Source organism: Saccopteryx bilineata, chromosome 2 (genome assembly GCF_036850765.1).
Source record: "Saccopteryx bilineata isolate mSacBil1 chromosome 2, mSacBil1_pri_phased_curated, whole genome shotgun sequence".
Classification (NCBI taxonomy): Eukaryota; Metazoa; Chordata; class Mammalia; order Chiroptera; family Emballonuridae; genus Saccopteryx; species Saccopteryx bilineata.
This window is the reverse complement of record NC_089491.1, coordinates 8634685-8652572: the sequence shown is the minus strand read 5'-3', so window position 1 is coordinate 8652572 and position 17888 is coordinate 8634685. Positions and strand designations below refer to the sequence as shown.

At 51.0% G+C, this 17888-nt stretch overlaps 2 protein-coding genes across 14 annotated transcripts in view; one reads left to right on the top strand and one right to left on the bottom strand.

Annotated features, from left to right (window-relative positions):
• Positions 1–17888, top strand: part of RALGPS1 (Ral GEF with PH domain and SH3 binding motif 1) — a 330788-nt gene that overhangs the window by 220680 nt on the left and 92220 nt on the right. The gene's annotated exons all lie outside the window — the stretch shown is intronic.
• ANGPTL2 (angiopoietin like 2) overlaps positions 1–17888 on the bottom strand; it is a 39118-nt gene that overhangs the window by 17829 nt on the left and 3401 nt on the right. The window contains exon 2 of the mRNA XM_066256171.1: positions 4880–5745. Within this exon, the coding sequence (XP_066112268.1) occupies positions 4880–5696 (817 nt within the window). The 5' untranslated portion in view covers positions 5697–5745. The remainder of the gene's footprint in view (positions 1–4879; positions 5746–17888) is intronic.

The following is a 17888-nucleotide window of genomic DNA, read 5'->3' as shown; positions in this document are numbered from 1 at the left end:
TTGTATCAGTGGGTTTGCAGTTACGATGTCGTGCATTATTAGAAAGTGAGAGTTCTAATAGCAAATCCACCAGCTCTGTTTCCAGAGCTCTTTTACAAAGAGCCGCTTGGAACCTGGTACATGAAATAGTGATAGAGGGTCAGGCCCCAGGCAGCTGGCAGCAGAGGCTAAGTCAGGCATTTATAGAGTGATTTTACTCCAGTTCTCCTCCAGCTTTCCATGGAAATATGCAGTATCCCAGAGTGGTTAAGACAGACTTGGGTTTGAGCCTTGCCTGAGCTACTTAACTAGCTGTGTAATCTTGGCTAAGTTACTTAACCTCTGAACCTCATTATCCTAGATGTTAGAAGTCTAGGGACTGATCTTGGCTCTGCAGTGACAGGCTCTGGGACGAGAAGGCTCTGCCAGGGGACTTGAGAGGCCCTTAACAAGCTCTAATATTTATTCATTTTTTTTTATTCTTTATTTATTTATTCATTTTAGAGAGGAGAGAGAGAGAGACAGAGAGAGACAGAGAGGAGAGAGAGATAGGGGGGAGGAGCTGGAAGCATCAACTCCCATATGTGCCTTGACCAGGCAAGCCCAGGGTTTTGAACCGGCGACCTCAGCATTTCCAGGTCGACGCTTTATCCACTGCGCCACCACAGGTCAGGCCTTTTTTATTTATTCATTTTTTTTTATTCTTTATTTATTAACAAGCTCTAATATTTTATGATTTTATAGCCTCTTCTGATTCCATTGAGAAACAAACTGAGCTGATTACATTCTCTTTTTCAAGAGATAAAACAGCTAGAAATGCCTACTCCTTTTGGTTTTTATCCTTTTTTTTAAAAAAAAGAGATTTTAGTGATTGATTTTAGAGAGAGGAGAGAGAGAGATAGGGTAGAGGAAGAAGAAGAAGCATCAACAAGTAGTTGCCTCCTGTGTGCCTTGACCCAGCAAGCCTGGGGCCTCAAACCAGTGACCCCAGCGTTCCAGGTTGATGCTTTTTCCACTGTGCCACCACAGGTCAGGCTCCTTTTGGTTTTTAAAAGATTCGTTTCAAACAAGGCCTCACTGTGCCAGGTAGCAGGAACACTGCCTCTTCTCCTATCGGTGCCTAGGATGGGTGCTATGGCAGGAGGGCCGGCTCCTGCCCAGGCTGAGCTGGGGCATGGCGGCCCAGGACTCCCAGAACAGTCCTGAAAGAAGGCCAGAGCCGACGCTTAATCCTGTCCTTTCTTTTGCGTCCTAGTGAGTGAGCCCTCTGCCTTCCCCTGAACACACTGGACTGACATGCGGCTATGTGTGTGTCAGAGGCACATAGCTGGAACAGGAGGTCAGGGAGGTGTGAGGGTGAGGAAGAATGGACAGGAAGAGAGGAAGGAAGGGCAATAATAGCAGGGCCCCAAGGAGAGGGCCACTGGCAGGGCCATTTGGCCCAGGCCCTATCACAAGCATTATCTCAACAGAAATGCCCCCAGGCCTGGCCAAAGCTGAGAGAGACAGGACAAAACCCAAGTGCGATGCCAGGGCAGCCTGGTTCCAGGGCAGCTGGAAGCTGCCCAGGTCTCCCTCGCTCAGGCTCTGGGCACCTGGGCCTGGCTGGGGGCCAGCCTGTTACTGTCTGGCTGAGGAGAAGCTGGTGAGTACAGCTTCAGATAAGTGGCCTGCACAAGGGCGTGCTGCGGGCTGGGCAGCCCTAGGCCAGGAGGAAAAGAGTGGACTGGCTTTGAGATTGCAGAATGAGAGATTTTGAAGCTGCCAAAGCTTGAGTGCAGAAGTGTTTAATTGCAAAGGTGTTTCTGGCTGAGTGATGTCCCCAGGAACAAAGAATCTGTTGGGCCAGAGCATAGAAGAAGTTTTGTTTTCCAGGACCAGAACCTGCCCCCCCCCCCCCCCCCCCCCCAGCTCTCAGAACAGGCCTGATAACAGCTCTCTGCTGATTGGCTGGGAGAGACCATCTGTCTTTCCTTCTCATCTTAATCCAACAGCAGAAAAGGGAAGGGCCCCAGCCACACTCTTCTTGGTTCTGCCTGCCCTTTCGGCTTCCAGAGCCAGGTGCACAGTCTCAGCTGGTAATGCCTGGTGGGGAGCTCGGTGGTCAGATGGGCCCTAAGGAGTCTGTTACTAACAATTGGACCAACATTTGGGAGAGCTTTGCTTTTTAAAAAATGTAACTTCTAGCACATTAAGGTTATTGCCGTAATAAAATAACTGCCTTTCCCTTCGACACACATATGCTTCCCTCAGTGGAAGAGAAAGGGGCCAGGTGCCTGTAGAAGCCGTGGGCCGCACGGACCTACACTGGACTGTGAGTGCGGCCACAGGGGTCCAACCATGTGAGGTGCTGAGAGTTGACCGTGCCCCTGGGCTCTGCATGGACTCATCTGCATCAGGGACCCACTGCAATTCAGTTTCCTACCTACCAAGTCCACCTGGTGAACTCTTCCACAAAATTCAGAGAGGCAGCCCGAAGTGTCCACCTCTGTCCAGCTTTCCCGTCCACTCCTGCGGCTCAGTCATGACACCTCGCGTCCCCACAGCACTCAGTTGCCCCTCTAGGGGACAGGTAGCACACTGCGGTTCTACCACAATGACCACACAGCCCACGACTTTCACTGTGTTTCTGATGTCCGGTTCTTTGGTATGTTGGTCCCCATAAATTCTCACAGTGGTTGTGGAAATTTTGACCTTGACAGATGCTTCCTCTCAGAGAAATCCTTTGTCAGACTTGATGCGCTGATTTTACGGGCTAAAACGGGTGGCTATTGGGTGGGTCCCAGTGCAATCACGCACTGCCACCTCCCCTAGACTGACGACATCCTGGGAGTCGGGGATTGTGGTTCTCACCTGCTCCCCTAGTCCAGCTCTGTGACCATCAGAGAGAAGGGGCTCTGCTATTGTTGGGTGCCCCCAGGACATAGTATCACATGCCTGACTACTGAGTTTCCACAACACGCCTGGGATATTATGATTCTTTTCCCCATTTTATAGGGGAGAAAATTGAGGTTCAGAGTTAAGTAACTTTCTCATTATCAAACAGCTAACAAGGGGTGGAGGCAAACCTAGGTCTTTTTTCCTACACTATATATCAATCGGCTGTGTTCAAGCTCAGCAATGTCCTGAAAGTGTTGAGTCAGAAACCAGAGATGCTGAGGCGAGAAATCTTATTTGTTATCCATTGAGGTTGGCCTGACTACCGTCAGGATTATAACAACATTTAGCCAAGCCTTTATTTGGTGCCCATAGGGCATATTTTACCCTCTGAGTAGTCTATCAAGATGTATTAGCATACTCTGCTCTCCCTTTTGGAGCTTCTGATTTAGAACAGACACATGCACAGTTGAACATGTGTCTATAGATTACAGATCGGCTGTAGACTGCCAGAGCTAAAAAGGGACCGTTCATTTCCATTTCAATCTCCTTGTTTTAAGATGAAGAGACCAAGGCCAAAGGAGAGTTATAGCACCATATATTGAAACTTGCCATGGGCCCAGCACTGTGCTGAACACATTTTTGCACGACTTCATTTAATCCTCAGGTAGGCACTGTTTTCATATCTCATCACTAAGAAATGAAGAAACTGAGGCTCTGCAGGTGACGTGACTTGCTTACTGTCCCAGAGCTAATCAGTGGGGGAAGCTGAGTTTGAACCCGGGTCAGTCTGCTCCAGAGCGCCTGTTCTCAATCTGCACACCCAGAAGAGGGCTTTTCTGCAAGGCATTGCGGGCAGGTGCTCTGCCACACGCCCCTGTGGACCTGCAAACAATGCTGCCCTTGTCCTTCGCACTGGCCACCCACCCCCAGACTCAGGGTCAGCCCTCTCTGGAGTTAGCAAGAAGCGGCTCTTCCCAGTAGTGTGAATAAGTGTGAAGTAGGATAGTTTCAGGAAAAATATTTCCCTGCTTACACAGTGAAGTGCTACCAAAATCACTGACTTTGAGCAGATATGTGGTTAGTTTTTTGCAAAGATGAATCTCATTCTCAAATGACAGCCATTTGGAAGGGTTGCAGGGTCCTGGGTGAATGGGAGACTAAGCTTCAGAGGGCTGTGCTCATGCTCCCCCAGAGTGAAGATTCCCTGAGTCCTAGAGCACAGAGGAGTCAGCCTTAGATTTAAAGTGTGAGGAATGAAGTCAAATCCAGACTGAGGATCCTAACCCTATGAGCAAGTTACTTATCCTCTCCGTTAACCTTCCATAAGGAGCTGCAGGGGTTAATGATGTATAATTACATGAGAGTGTTCAGTGCCAATATCTCCGTCAAGCTTTAAAACTTAGTAGCAAGACCATTCCTCCCTTATAATGATATTCTTAGAATTTTCATATTTTAAGATGAAACATATATTTAAGAGTTTATGGAGTTGTTATTGAAAATTCTAGATAGCAGCAGACTCCAGGAAATGTGTGGGCTTTAGAAAGTAATCCTGAACACCCCACAGCCCCTACAATGTGTTTCTCATACTTTCACCGTGAACACACTTTTTCCTTTGGCCTGATGTTTCTTCAGTGAGCATTTACCAAATGTCTGGTCTGCGCCAGGCACAGTACAAGAGCTTGCTGACGAGACATCCTACTTGCCAACACAGAGCATCTAATGCAGAGCCCAGAAACTACAGGTTTGGGGTTCTTTCCTATCAGAAGCCAGAGAGTACTAGTTCTACTCCGAGACTCCCCCTACCTCTGATTCTCCCTTGGACCATCCATCTGAGGAACAAGGTCCCCCTTGCACCCCACCAGCTCCAGTGGCTCGACCAAGGGACTGCTGGGGGATTGTGCAAGTCTGTTGGCCCAGCTTTAACTTGCTGTGGCTTTTCCCCAACTCATGGCCACAGCCAAGGGAAGCCTGGTGCCTGGCTCTGAGGCCCAGATGGAGCAGGCCCCCAGAAGGAACTTACCCGACGGCTTGTCTGTGGAAGACGGGAGGTTGGTGAGGGTGGGCATGGTGGGCAAAGGGGGCGGCAGCACCTTCAGGTTCTGATCACTCTGGATCTCATTAGTGGAGAAGTGATTGATGATGCGGTTGTAGGGGGAAGGCTGGTAGACCTGAGGCGGGGTGGCAGGGGGTGGCTGGGGCATGGGCCTGGCCGCGGGCACCCGCTGACAGTGCTCCTCAAGCTGTGCGATGATCTCCGACTGGTTGTGAGCCAGCGTGGCCAGGTGCTGGTACTTGTGCTCCAGGTCCTTGTACTTGCTGGCCAGCTGCAGCATGTCGGCTGTCTGGTTGAGGATCCGGTTCTCCAGCTGGGACAGCTCCAGCGCGTTGTCCCGCTTGCGGATGATCTCATGCAGGAGCTGCATGTAGAGCTGTGTGACCCGCGAGTTCATGTTGCGGCTCTCCTTGCGCAGCAGCTTCACCTCGCTCACGATGCCGCCGTCCACCTCCACCAGCTGCTGCAGCGTCTCAATCTGCCGCTTCTGCTTGAGCAGCTCGTTGTTGAGCAGCTCCAGCTCCTGCTTGTGCACACGATTCTCCAGCAGCACCTCGGGCTCCTTGGAGTTCACGCAGATGGCGCCGGTGACCCGTTGCTGGGGCACGATGAAAGTATAGGTGCACTTGTCTGGGGACTCGCCGGCCCGCTTGTACCTGTTCAGGTAAATGAATTCGCTTGGCGAGCCCTCCTCAGTGCCCTCTAAACCATCCTTCTGGCTGGCGGTAGCTCCCAAGGCAGCCAGCAGTCCCAGCCACCAGCACGTCACACACAGTGACCTCATGGTCCTTGCAAAACGGTGATTTTTCTTTGTGCACAGAGCCTATGAACACCTGAAAGTAAACAGAAGGGGAGACTCAGTAACAGTCCTATCACTGCCAGTGGCCTGTGCCATAAATGAGCTCAGCCGTCTTGCCAGGCAGATCTTTCCAAAAACGCAGCTTCAGGAGGCAGTCCTCTGGAAGCACCAGAGGAGACAGGTGGGCCCCAGCAGAGATAGAAAGGAAAAGGGAGGAGACCAGGGCCTAGAAGGCAGGAGGCCACGGCCCGGCTGTTCCCGGAGCCAGTTCCAATGCCCACAGCCTGAGAACCTCAGAGGGCAGCTTGAAGTGGGCAGGGAAGGCAGAGGCGGGGTGGTCCGTCCACCCTCTCCTCTGCCTCATGCACCCCTCAGACCATTAAGTCTCCCCATTCTACATGTCTACAACTTTCCAGACTTCCCCTTTATAACTCTGATCACAGTTTTGATGAAGTAGAATTCTTCGTGATTCCTTTTGCTGGACTGCACATTCCACAAGGGCAGGCACTGATTCAGTCCTGTATCCCAAGGATGCTGCACTATGCTTTCAGCAAATATTTGTTAAATGAATGAATTGCTAGATATAGTATGGAATGTGTTCAGTTTCTAGTGGATACTGTCAGCGGCAGGATGTGTCCAGTCCTGTGGCTGTGGTCTCTGTGTTCGCCATGCTGCAGAGCCCAAAGAGGAACAAACAACTGAGTTCTTAGAAATCCAAGTATCTGTAAGTGCACAGTCCCAATCATTGCAACGTGGTTTAAGCAGGTGAGAGCAGAAGACAGATAGATGTCTTTGAAGTTGTTTCAGTTCTATTCTTGACCCATTCATACCTTTCCCAGATATCCATCAGGCATCTGTGGTGTGCCAGGCAGTGTGCTGGCTGCTGGAGACACCACTGCCAATAGGTCAGAGCCTGCCTCTTCCTCATGGGGCTTACCCGTCCTTGGGTCCCTCAGTGCCGAGATGCAGAAGTAGCACATGCTGCTAAAGAGTGGAACGGGAAACTGACCTTATCAGAGGGTCAGGAAAGCTTCCCTGAGAAAGTGCCCTATATGCTGACCCTTGAAGATGAATTAGGAGTTAGTCAGGCCAAGAGCGAGGCGATGACATGCACAGATCCCTCCTCTCCTCTCGCCCACTCAAGGACATTGCTCCAAGCAGCTCTCCCCTACCTCCCCCGTATGATCACATTCTTTCTACAATCATGCTGTTATTTCTATCAACTTAAAGAATATCCTCTCTTGACCTCATATCCCCTTTCCAGCTACTGTTCCATTTTTCTGCTCCCCTTTTTAGCAAAAGCCCTTCATAGAGTCTCCAATACTTAGTCTTTCCAGAAAGTCCCCTCTTCCTGTTCTCTCTTGAACTCACTCCTATCAGGCCTCTCCCTTCCCCAACCCAGGTGCTTTAGACAGGATTGCCAGTGGCCTCCCTGGCCAGGCCACATGTCCACTTCTTGGTCTTCATTAATACTTTGCCTCTCAACGCTGTGGCACATGGTGGATCACTCCCTTCTTGGACTTTCTTTCCTGAACATCACCCTTTCCTCCCATCTCACCGGCTGTTGCTTCTGTCTTATTTGCTGGTTCACCCTCCTGGTTCTATCCTGGGGGCACAGAGTTCAGTCCTCCTCTCTGCCTCGGTGATCGCATCCAGTCTTGTGGCTTTGATTCCCTTCAAGTGTTGCTAACTCCCACATTTATTTCTCCAGCCTACACCTCACTCTTTGACTCCAGAATCATAAATCCAGCCGCCTCTTTGATATTTCCACTCAGCTATCTGCTGGGCACCTCAAACTTAACTTATCCAGAAATGAACAGCTGGTGTTCCCCATACCTCCATCCCCAACTGTTCGTCCCATTTCTCCTGTTAGTAAATGGCAACTTCATTCTGGTTGCTCAGGCCAACAACTTGGAAGTCATCGTTTCTTTTTTCACACCCCACATCTGTTCACCACTGAATTTATAATAGCAGTATCTTAGAAACAGACCCAGAATCCTACTGCTTCTTCCACGTCTCCCCACACCCTGGTTCAACCCACCTTCACCTCTCACCTGGACCTAACTGTTCTTCCAGCTCTTGTGCTCACCTACTAGAGTCTGTCCTTATCCCAACAGCCAGAGTGATCCTTTTAAAAAACTCTTAATTGGGCCCTGGCCAGTGGCTCAGTTCTTAGAGCATCACCCTGAAGCTCAGGGTTGCCAGTTTGATCTCTGGTCAGGGTACCTGCAGGAACAGATCAATGTCTGTGTGTCTCTCTTGCTCACTCACTCTTTCTCTTCTTTCCTTTCTCTCTAAAATCGATCAAAATAGAAATAATTTTTTAAAAAGGTCAAATTGGATCACTACTACTCAAACGGCTCTCATGGCTGCTCATCTTGAAGAAAAAGCTAACCAGGCTCTGAAGGCCCTCCTAGTCGGCCCTGCCTGCTCCCTGACCTCATCACCCACTCTTTTCATCCTCGCTCATGCTGCTGTAGCTGCACTGCTCTCCTAGATGTTCTCCAAGCTTCCAAGCACCCTTGTGATCCAGGGCCTTTGCACCTGCTATTTCCTGTCTATAACAGTTTTCTCGTGGCTCGCTGCCTTGCATCTTTCAGGTGTGTACTGAAATACCACCTTCCCAGTGAGGCCCCCCTGCTTACTAAAATTGTGATCTCACCACCTTTCCTGTCCAGTGTCCTCATCTCCTTACCCTACCCGTCCATGAATGTAAGCTCCAGGAGGGCCAGGGATGGGCGTGGTGTCTGTTTTGGTCACTGCTCCATTTGCAGTGCCTAGCACATGGCCTGGAATATGAGGAGCTTAATAAATATTTGCGGACTAAAAGAAAACAGCTGCAGGCAGCGTAGAGCTGTGGTAGGGAGAGCAGGTGGGGCAGAGCAGTGGCTGCCTGGGAGTGGGGGTGGGGCCACATAGGAGGTTATTTATTCTATTTATTTTGAATAACTTTTATAATATCCGTTTTCTGAGTGCCTACTAGCTACCTGACCCTGTGCTATATATATACATTTTGTACATGTTTTCTACTTTATTGAATTCTTATAATGTCTTGTTAAGGTAAACTGTTCACAAAAATTAGAGAATATTTTATTGCTTCATCTTCATTTTGAAATATTCTCTAATTCTTCTCACTAAAATTAGGGGATATTTTATCGCTTCATACTGATTTTGAAGTATCCCCTAATTTTTGTGAGCAGTACAGATACTGTTAGGTTCATTTTACAGATGAGGAAACTGAGACTCAGATTCTGAGTGACTTGCCTAAGATTACACAGTCCCAGCAGACCAGGACTCAGCCCTGGTCTGGTGTCTGATGTCCTCAGACCTGCTGATGTAAGAAATGCCCGCAACTGGAGAGAAAGTTTATAGGTCACCAACCTGATGACAATTTTTGGGAAGCAGAATCTCAGCGGACTGAGGAATCGTTCCAGAGAAGGGCAGTTTCGCAGCTTAGTTTGTGCACTGGAATCAAAGGAGGTGTAAAGAGCGTTACATGAAATTGTGGGGGGTAGGTTAAGGGGCAGGAGAAAGCAAAGGAGGGAATCTCTGGGATTGGATACAAAGGCCAAGCAGAGAGACACCTACCTCTTTCCATTGTTTGGTATAGGAGAGTGAGTGAACAGTGACAGCACAGAACTGCTATGTGGGGAGGATGGGTACACTCAGGGGCTCTGGTCCAGAGCCCAGGCTGTGCCTTGTGGGGCCTGGAAAAGAAGATTGCTCTGACATTTCAGAGGTGTTGTCTCAGATGCAACAAGACATAAAGAGTCTCACCCAAGGTGAAGACTAACCTACCGCAGGGAAGCTACAGGCACAGGACACATCCCTGCCGCCACTCACTTTAGTTCAGAAGTTTTACGTCCAGACCATACTATGTGGTTGCTTTTGGTCTGAGCCATGCAGGCCTCTCTTGAGCTTGTCACGTTCAGTATATGACTCCCTTTTCATCACAAACCTTCAAACTCTTAATGACTATGCAGAAATATACTTAATATGGTTTTTAGCAGTAAAAAAAAAATCAGCTTTACACTCTCTGATTTCACATTCCTCTATGCTAAAATAACCACAACACAGGACCTTAAGGTTTTATCTTCCCAGGGCCCCTTTGGGGGCTCTCCAGTGAGCAGCCTGGGCCCAGGCTCCACCTGGGCAGCCAGTGGGCAGTTATAGACAGAACCTGTGCTCCCTGGAGCCATGCTGAGCTGTTCTTCACTTGAACAACAAAGTCCAAGCCCGGTTCCAGTGGCCAGCTCGGGCCTTTCGGGCCAGGCAGAGAAAGGGGGTTGGAGCTTCTGGTTTGAGTTGTGCTGCAAGGCAGGGCTGCAGTGACGTTAGTGGAAACCGGGCTGAGTTTGTGAGTGTTTGCCTGGTTTCCACCTCGCTCTGGCTGCTCTTGTGCCGGCAACCACACCCGGCCAAGAACAATGGGGAGGTGCCGCCCTCCTGGCTAGGGTGGGCCTGCCCACTGCTTTCCAGGGCTGCTCACCTGCCACAGCTAGTGACAAACATCTCTCTGTGCTGGTGCAGATACCAGCATGGGCCTTCGCCATGGCCAAGAAACTGCCAGAGGCCCAGGGAGGCAACCTGACTCCAGGAAAGGGTTGACTTCCAAACCTTCCTAGACAGGCCTCAAGACCCTGCAGGGACACCCTGTTTATCCTTGAGTTCTGTTGCCTCCCAAGTGTGGGCTCACACAGCTTCCTGGGCAAAGCTCTGTGCCCCTGGACCTGAGACTCTGGAAGCTGAGCCTCTTCTGACAACTGGGGCGATCCAACCCACCTTGCGCACTCGGTCAGGAACACGGCATTGCTTTCGAAACCAGAGATGGACAGCGTGGTAGTGGCACCACTGTCACAAGGACAGTGAAGCCGGGCTGACAGTGAGGAGGGCTGGCCACGCACAGGCTGGGTGTCCCGTGCTTTTATGGTGTCCGCGCACCCCAGCCCTTTCGGCCAGCACTCATTCTCCCATTCCACTGGGGAGGAACGTGCTCTGTCTCACGGAGCTGGCCTCTGACCAGGCCTGTGGGCCTTGCCTTGCAGCCCGGAGCCGTCTGCGGCTCGGCCTGAATGCTGGCGCTCTTGCTGGCCCTACCACGTCACACAGCACTGGGCTCAGAGTGGGGAAGTAAGAGGCATGGAAATTTCATCAGAGAAGGTGCTCTCTGAAGAGCATTTCTTGAGACTGAGTAAAAAGCAAACCAAACCTGACAGTTAACACTTGTACAGCTTTTTGGATTCATAGGCCATTTGCTTGCATATACACTGTCTCATGCAAACGTTACAACATTCAGAGCTAGTTAGTAGTAGTACTCCGTTTTGAGGGCGAGGAAAGGGAAGCTGAAAAAGGTGTCTTGTTCAAGGGCACGTTGTGAGTGGTAGGCCCAGTCGTGAAACTGCTGGTTCTAGGTCTTACTGTTACATTTCCATGGTGTCTAGGTTTGGTGGGACTGACTTGGAACCACTTTGGTTGCAAGAAGGAAGGAAAGGAACAGGGACAGGGCGCTGCACTGGGTGCCTGACCTGCATTGTTCCAGGTAACCCAGTGAGGTTATAAACAGGGCACAGAAACCCAGACGGCGGAGTGACCTTCCCAGGAGCACGTGGCAGATAAGAGTCAGCACTGACCCGGCTAGGGCCCAGGCCAGTCAACTCCGAGGGCCACGCTCTCTGTGCTGCCCTCAGCCTCGGAGTCATTTATTTTTACTTAAAGATTCCACACACACCCCCACCCCACCCCCACCCCGGATTTTGCTAGTTTGGCAGTTCTTAATGGGCAGTAATGAGTTTGTTTACTTTTGCTCTCTTGATATTTATTCAACTAATTGCATCCTAAGAGAAATAACCCCCTAGCATTCCAGCTATCTTAGACCTGGGGAAGAACTCAACTCCAATCAAAGCCATGCTCTTCAGTTTCTTCCTATGACCAACAAAGAAAAGCAAATCCAACTATTTTCCTTGGCATCGATATGAAAATAAAAACGATTCTTGAAATGGCTTTTCCACATTGTATTGTGAGGAGTTTCCATTATGCATGGGTTTCCCTCCCCACACGTGGGGCTGGTGTGACTGAGCCACGTGACAGCTTGTGCACGCTGGGAGGAGGCCTCCCCAAGGCTTGGGTCCTTCCCAGCCTCTGGTGGGCCGCTGTGGGCGTCCCTGTGCAGCCTGGTGCGTCGGTGCCAAACACTGTGTGTCCATGTCCCCCGCAGCACCACGGCATAGTGGCCCAGGTTAGGGGCCACTTTGTGGGGAGATAGAGCTGGGTGTCCTGCCTGTGGCAATAGCTGCTGGTCTGGGGTACTCTGGTGAGTGCTCACCCCAAAGGTTAGGAATGAGAAAGTTCAAATACTAAAAATAATCAGCCAGTCATCACCCAAGCACTGGATATACAGAGGTGGGCAAAAGTAGGTTTGAAGTTGTTTGTATGGAAAAAGACATTCAGGTTATGATGATTACAACAGCTGTATTAGCTGTTGTGTATACTTACAACTGTGACCCTACTTATGCCCAGTCCTGGACACTGGCTCAGTCTTCCCAACAGCACTGGACAGAGGCCCCATCATTTCAGGGCAGCCCTGCATGGGGCCCAGGTTGTACACTGTGCAGCTCCAGGGAGCACCGCTCACATTCATCATCTTTGTAGTTTTGTATATTGTATTATAACAATTTTCTAACCCTCCCCACCGCCAAAACAAATGCTTTTAAGGCTAACAGTAGAGATGATAGTTATCCTGTTTATAGGTGAGTGAACTATTGAGATTCAAAGACCATGAGTCATTTTGCCCAGTCATTAAGCAAAGTACTACTAAGTGGCTGAGCCAGTAGAAGAACTGCAAAGTATGCGGGGTCCCAGCTTGAGCATGGGGTCATTAACATGACCCATGGTCCCCTGAATGGATGGAAGAACTCCAAAGTATATGAGGTTGAATGTGTAAAAACAAAAATGCTGAAGTCATAAGCAACTCAAAAGAGATTGTTCTCTAACCCCACCCACCCAGGCAGAGGGAGAACAGGAGCCAGGACTCTGCCCCAGGGAGACCTGAGTGAATGCAGCTCTCAGGATGGCGCTTCGGCACTAGTCTGAGGATCACAGAACTCACACCTCCCTCCCCAGCCCCATCCTTCTGGGATCACAGATGAAGGCCAGCTGTGAGCCCAGGCCAGAGTCGCTGCAGGGGGCCTGAGAGGAGGACCTCTGCCAGGGAGGGAGGGAGTCTGAAACTGCGGCCTGGCCCCGGGTGGGCCCTGCCGGCCTCTGACGCGGGTCTGAGGGAGTCTGACAGACCCGAGCCCTAGTCAGGATGGTGCGTCAACATTAGGACAGACAAGAGAAAAATCAAGGCTTCAAAGTTGACAAGTATTGCCTGACCAGGCAGTGACGCAGTGGATAGAGCGTCGGACTGGGATGTGGAGGACCCAGGTTCAAGACCCCGAGGTTGCCAGCTTGAGCATGGGCTCATCTGGTTTGAGCAAAGCTCACCAGCTTGGACCCAAGGTTGCTGGCTTGAGCAAAGGGTTACTCGGTCTGCTGTAGCCCCATGGTCAAGGCACATATGAGAAAGCAATCAATGAACTAAGGTGTCACAACGAAAAACTAATGATTGATGCTTCTCATCTCTCTGCGTTCCTGTCTGTCTGTCCCTCTGTCCCTATATATCCCTCTCTCTGACTCTCTCTCTGTGTCTCTGTAAAAAAAAAAAAAAAAAAGTTGACAAGTATTTTTTTCCTATTAAAGCTGATTGAAATGTATGGCAAGCCGGTGGCATGGTACCCAAGCCAACTGGTAATGCAGGGTGTGGGAGAAATCCAGACAAGTGAAAATTCCTAAAAAGAAGGCCTTACAGGGCCCAGCTGACCAATAGTGTAGATAACAACAGTCACATGTTTGCTGTAAACTCACTGTGTGTCTAGTGCACTCTTATCTCCTTGGCGCTTACCAACCTGTGAAGAGGGGCCCATGTGTCCTGGTTGGCCCAGCTGAAGCGTGCTTGATATTAATAGCACCCCCTTTGCTCTCAAAAGTGCCCTATTTGGGTAACAAATTATATGGTCTCCTTATCAGGGAGAAAGATACTATAATCTGCATTTTGCAGTAGAGGAAACCCAGGTCCAGAAAGGTTAGGTCACTTGCCTAAGGTCACTGGGAGTAAATATCAAGACTGGGGTTCAGCTGTCGGCTGTGAGGCCCACACCCTAACTTTCAGCAGGATAATCTCCCCAACCAGTATGTCTGTTTGCTAATGGCTGGGTTGCAGATTACTTCTTGGTCACTGTTGACTGAATAAGTGGAAATGGCTTTCAGGTCAGCACAAGGGTGAGTTTTATTAGCTCTTAGAAAGACCTTCTTGATCATCCAAGTGGCGAGACCCCAAAATGGGCATCTAGGAGGAGCAGTGGCACCCTCACCTCAGAAAACCTGCAGCAGAGACTGTGCAGCATTGTCCTAGGTGACTCACTGCCAGCCTGAGGTCGGGGAGGGAGCAGCCACATCTCCAACTGCCATCCCTCCTCGCCGGGGCTCCCGTGACTCATTCCCCACCAGAGGACCACGTGGGCACCCAGGGAGTCTGGAGCCAGTTCCCAGACCCTGCCAGCTCAACTCTCGTAAGACCGTCAACAAACTGTCCGTCCCCCAGTCCTCCAGTGCCATCCAGGTAGCTTTCCCAGCCACTTTCTGTAGCTGCAGCCTGGGTCCAGCCGTGTCACAGGTGATGGGAACACAGGTGTGAGCCGGAGAAGCAGGTAGTAGAGGATCAGAGAGGTCTGCCTGGAAGAGGGGCTCTGGGAGATTGAGTGCGCCTGATGCCCTGAGCTCTAGTGCTTCTGCCACCGGGGAGCTGCTGGCTGCAGGGAAGGGCTGAGTCCGTGGAGGAGGCGGGTTGTGGTCACACTGTGAGATCATAGGGTAACAGGGGATGTGGTTAGGCAGTGGGGAGCTGGTTGCCTTTGCCAGGGGGACAAGGATGCTGCTGTTACTTCTTCATGGTAATGATTTGGGAACCATTTTGAGATTCCCCCAAAGCCGGCGTACTGAGCCCTCTGTGCCAAGAGCCTTGGCCAGCAGAGCAGAGCCGGGGAGAGTCTGTAGAAGCCATTTCAGAGCCCAGCTTCTGAGTTGGCTGCTCCCTTTCCAGGCCTGATGTGCTCTGGAGCCCTGGAGCTGGGGCGCCTGGGACCAAGGGAGAGGTCTGGGGCTGGACAGGCCGTGCTGCCCCACATGGCTTCCTGGGAAAACCGGATGCTGCCTGGAGCTGTTCTTCTGGGCCAGGCTGAGTGGTTGGCACCAGAGCCACCTCAGCTTGTTGGCATGGGCTCACCCTCTGAACACTGGGACAAGCACTTTTGCGCCTGCCTCACTGACCCCAGCAACTCCGAAAGGCAGGGGCTGTGCTCATCCCCATTTCACTTTAGGAAATGGGTAATGGATGAAGTCACTTGCCCAGGGCCGCAGAGCTACCGAGTGGTGGGGCTGGGCTTGGAACTAGGTTTGTTTACTCCAGAGCCAGCTTTCTTATCCACAGGGTCCTAGCTGGCGTCCCTGCCTCTGGGCCAACAGACCTGCAAACTGTCTTTCTTAAACTGGAATCTGGTCTTGTCAGTGTCCTACTGAGAAAACAGCCTGCGTTGTCACGCCTCCCTGCCTCCGCACATGCCGTTCTCCTTCCCTCAGCACTTCCCCCATGTCCTGCCTGCGCGTCCTCTCTGGGCTGGCCTCACACAAGTCCCCTTCTCCATGAAGCCGTCATGCACAGTGAGGGCCGCCTCCGTCCTCTGGCTCCCAGGAGCAGCTGTGGCTCCTTCATCACAGGACCCAGCACCCAGCACCCAGCTGGGCTTATCTAGTTGTCTCCCCGCAGACTGCGAGCATCTTAACAGTGATGGCAGGACGATTCCCCTGTGACTACCCAACAGCCAGGGGGTACCTGGGTTACTGACTAGGAATTCAAAGATTTTCTTCATTGAATGTATTTCCTGAGCCTTTTCCCTGTGCCAGCCACTGCTCTGGGGGCTGGAGGAGGAGGAAGAGCAAGAACAAGGCAGGCCCCTGCCCCCTGGGGCCCACAATAATAGGTGAGACAGAGAGCAGGCATTTGTAAAGAGTGACCAGTGCCCTGGTTTGGCGCCTCTGGGCTGTAGTGGCACTTAATCCAGCTGGGGTGGGGGTTGGGAGGAGCACAAGGGAGGACAGGAGACATCTCAAAAGAGACCTTACCAGCCCTGGCCGGTTGGCTCAGTGGTAGAGCATCGGCCTGGTGTGCAGGAGTCCCGGGTTCAATTCCCGGGCCAGGGCACACAGGAGAAGCGCTCATCTGCTTCTCCACCCCTCCCCCTCTCCTTCCTCTCTGTCTCTCTCTTCCCCTCCCGCAGCCAAGGCTCCATTGGAGCAAAGTTGGCCCAGTGCTGAGGATGGCTCTGTGGCCTCTGCCTCAGGCACTAGAATGGCTCTGGTTGCAACAGAGCAACGGCCCAGATGAACAGAGCATCATTCCCTGGTGGGCATGCCGGGTGGATCCAGGTCAGGCGCATGCGGGAGTCTGTCTGACTGCCTCCCCATTTCCAACTTCAGAAAGAAAAAAAAAAAGGAGACCTTACCTGGACAACACCGAGGGGAATGGTGTAGCTTCTTTGCCTGGGTCTGAGGCTTGCTTAATTCATTCACTCATTCATTCATTCGCTCACTCCACAGTTACAGTTCTCTGCCTGGCCCTGTTAGAGGTCCAGCAGTAACTAAGAGGTACGGTCTTTCCTTCAATGAGGCTGGAGTGGGACACTTCTAGCAGGAGTTTGGGCACTCCTGGAGCTGGGTGCCCATCCAGTTCACTCTGGTCTTTTCGAGGGGAACTTGGGCCTGCCTTCTGGAGGGACTAGGCAGCAGGGCAGGGCTGAGGCTGTGGGACTGCTGGCCCCACGGCAGGCTGGTTTCACCAGAGAAAAGACCTAACACAATAGCTCGATTGTAAGAGGCCTGCCTGCCCCCTTACTCCCCACCCCCCAGCACACACACATGAACATTTCTGTGATCAGAATGGCTTACAGTGATGTATACCCGTAATGGGACATTGTAATGTATTACAGTGTTTACAATTTTATAATGTTTTACAACATTACAATGTAATGTTTATAATGTCCCCCCCCCAAAAAAAAGCTGTTATTAAATCAGTCATATGGCTTAAAGTCAAAGTGAGGGAATGATGGTTTTGTCATAGAAACTACAGGCAGAATGAAGTTCTGATGTGACCTATCACCACAAACTCCAAGCTGCCAGTGGCTGAATAACCCTTCTATTTGGGATGTTTTATATAAATTCACAGAATAGAAATGCTGTTCAATGAATTGATTCATTCTTAAGATTTCCACAGTGTGTTTGTCCAGGATAGCAGCAGGAAGGGGTAGAATGAGCTTGAATTCCTTCTTTTTTGACCCATTAGTCAAGTGGAGAGACCTGGGCAGAGGTGCTGCACCCTCTGAGTTGAGCCTCAGTTTCCTACTCTGTAAAGTGGGGACAGCACTGCCCATCTTGCATGGCCCCTCTTAGTGCCATATGATTCCTCTTTACAAGTCTCCTGCTGTTGTGTGTTTGTGTGATTATAAGCTTCACCTTCCACCTCCTCTCACTGGGCTATGGGCAAAAAAAAGAGAGGCCCTCCCCATCTGACTGCTGTCAATGGAGACCATTTCTGGTGAAATGAGCTGTGATTGAGAGGCCCAGAGAGGCCAATGGTCCCGAGTGTTTGGCTCAGTGGATCGAGCATTTGGCTGGCATGCAGATGTCCTGGGTTTGACGCGTCAGGGCACACATGAGAAGCAACCATCCGCTTTTCCCCTCCCTCTCCACCTTCTCTCTCTCTTCCTCTCTCACAGCCGGTGACTCAGTTGATTTGAGCATCAGCCCCAGACAGAGGTTGCCAGGTGGATCCCAGTCTGGACGCATGCGGGAGTCTATCTCCCCTCCTCTCAAATAAATAAATAGGAAAGAAAGAGAGAGATCAAGCTGAGTGTACCTGTCTTGCGCAGAGCTGCTCTCTGTTATGTTTGTTCGACCAATAGCGACCAGTGCCATCTTGCTGATGGCTCCTGAGGAACCGCTCAGGTATGACTCAGTGTGGACCCTGGGGACCCTCTTCCAATTCAGCAGCCCTTGGAGTCTCCAAGTAGAAGTGCAAGAAACACA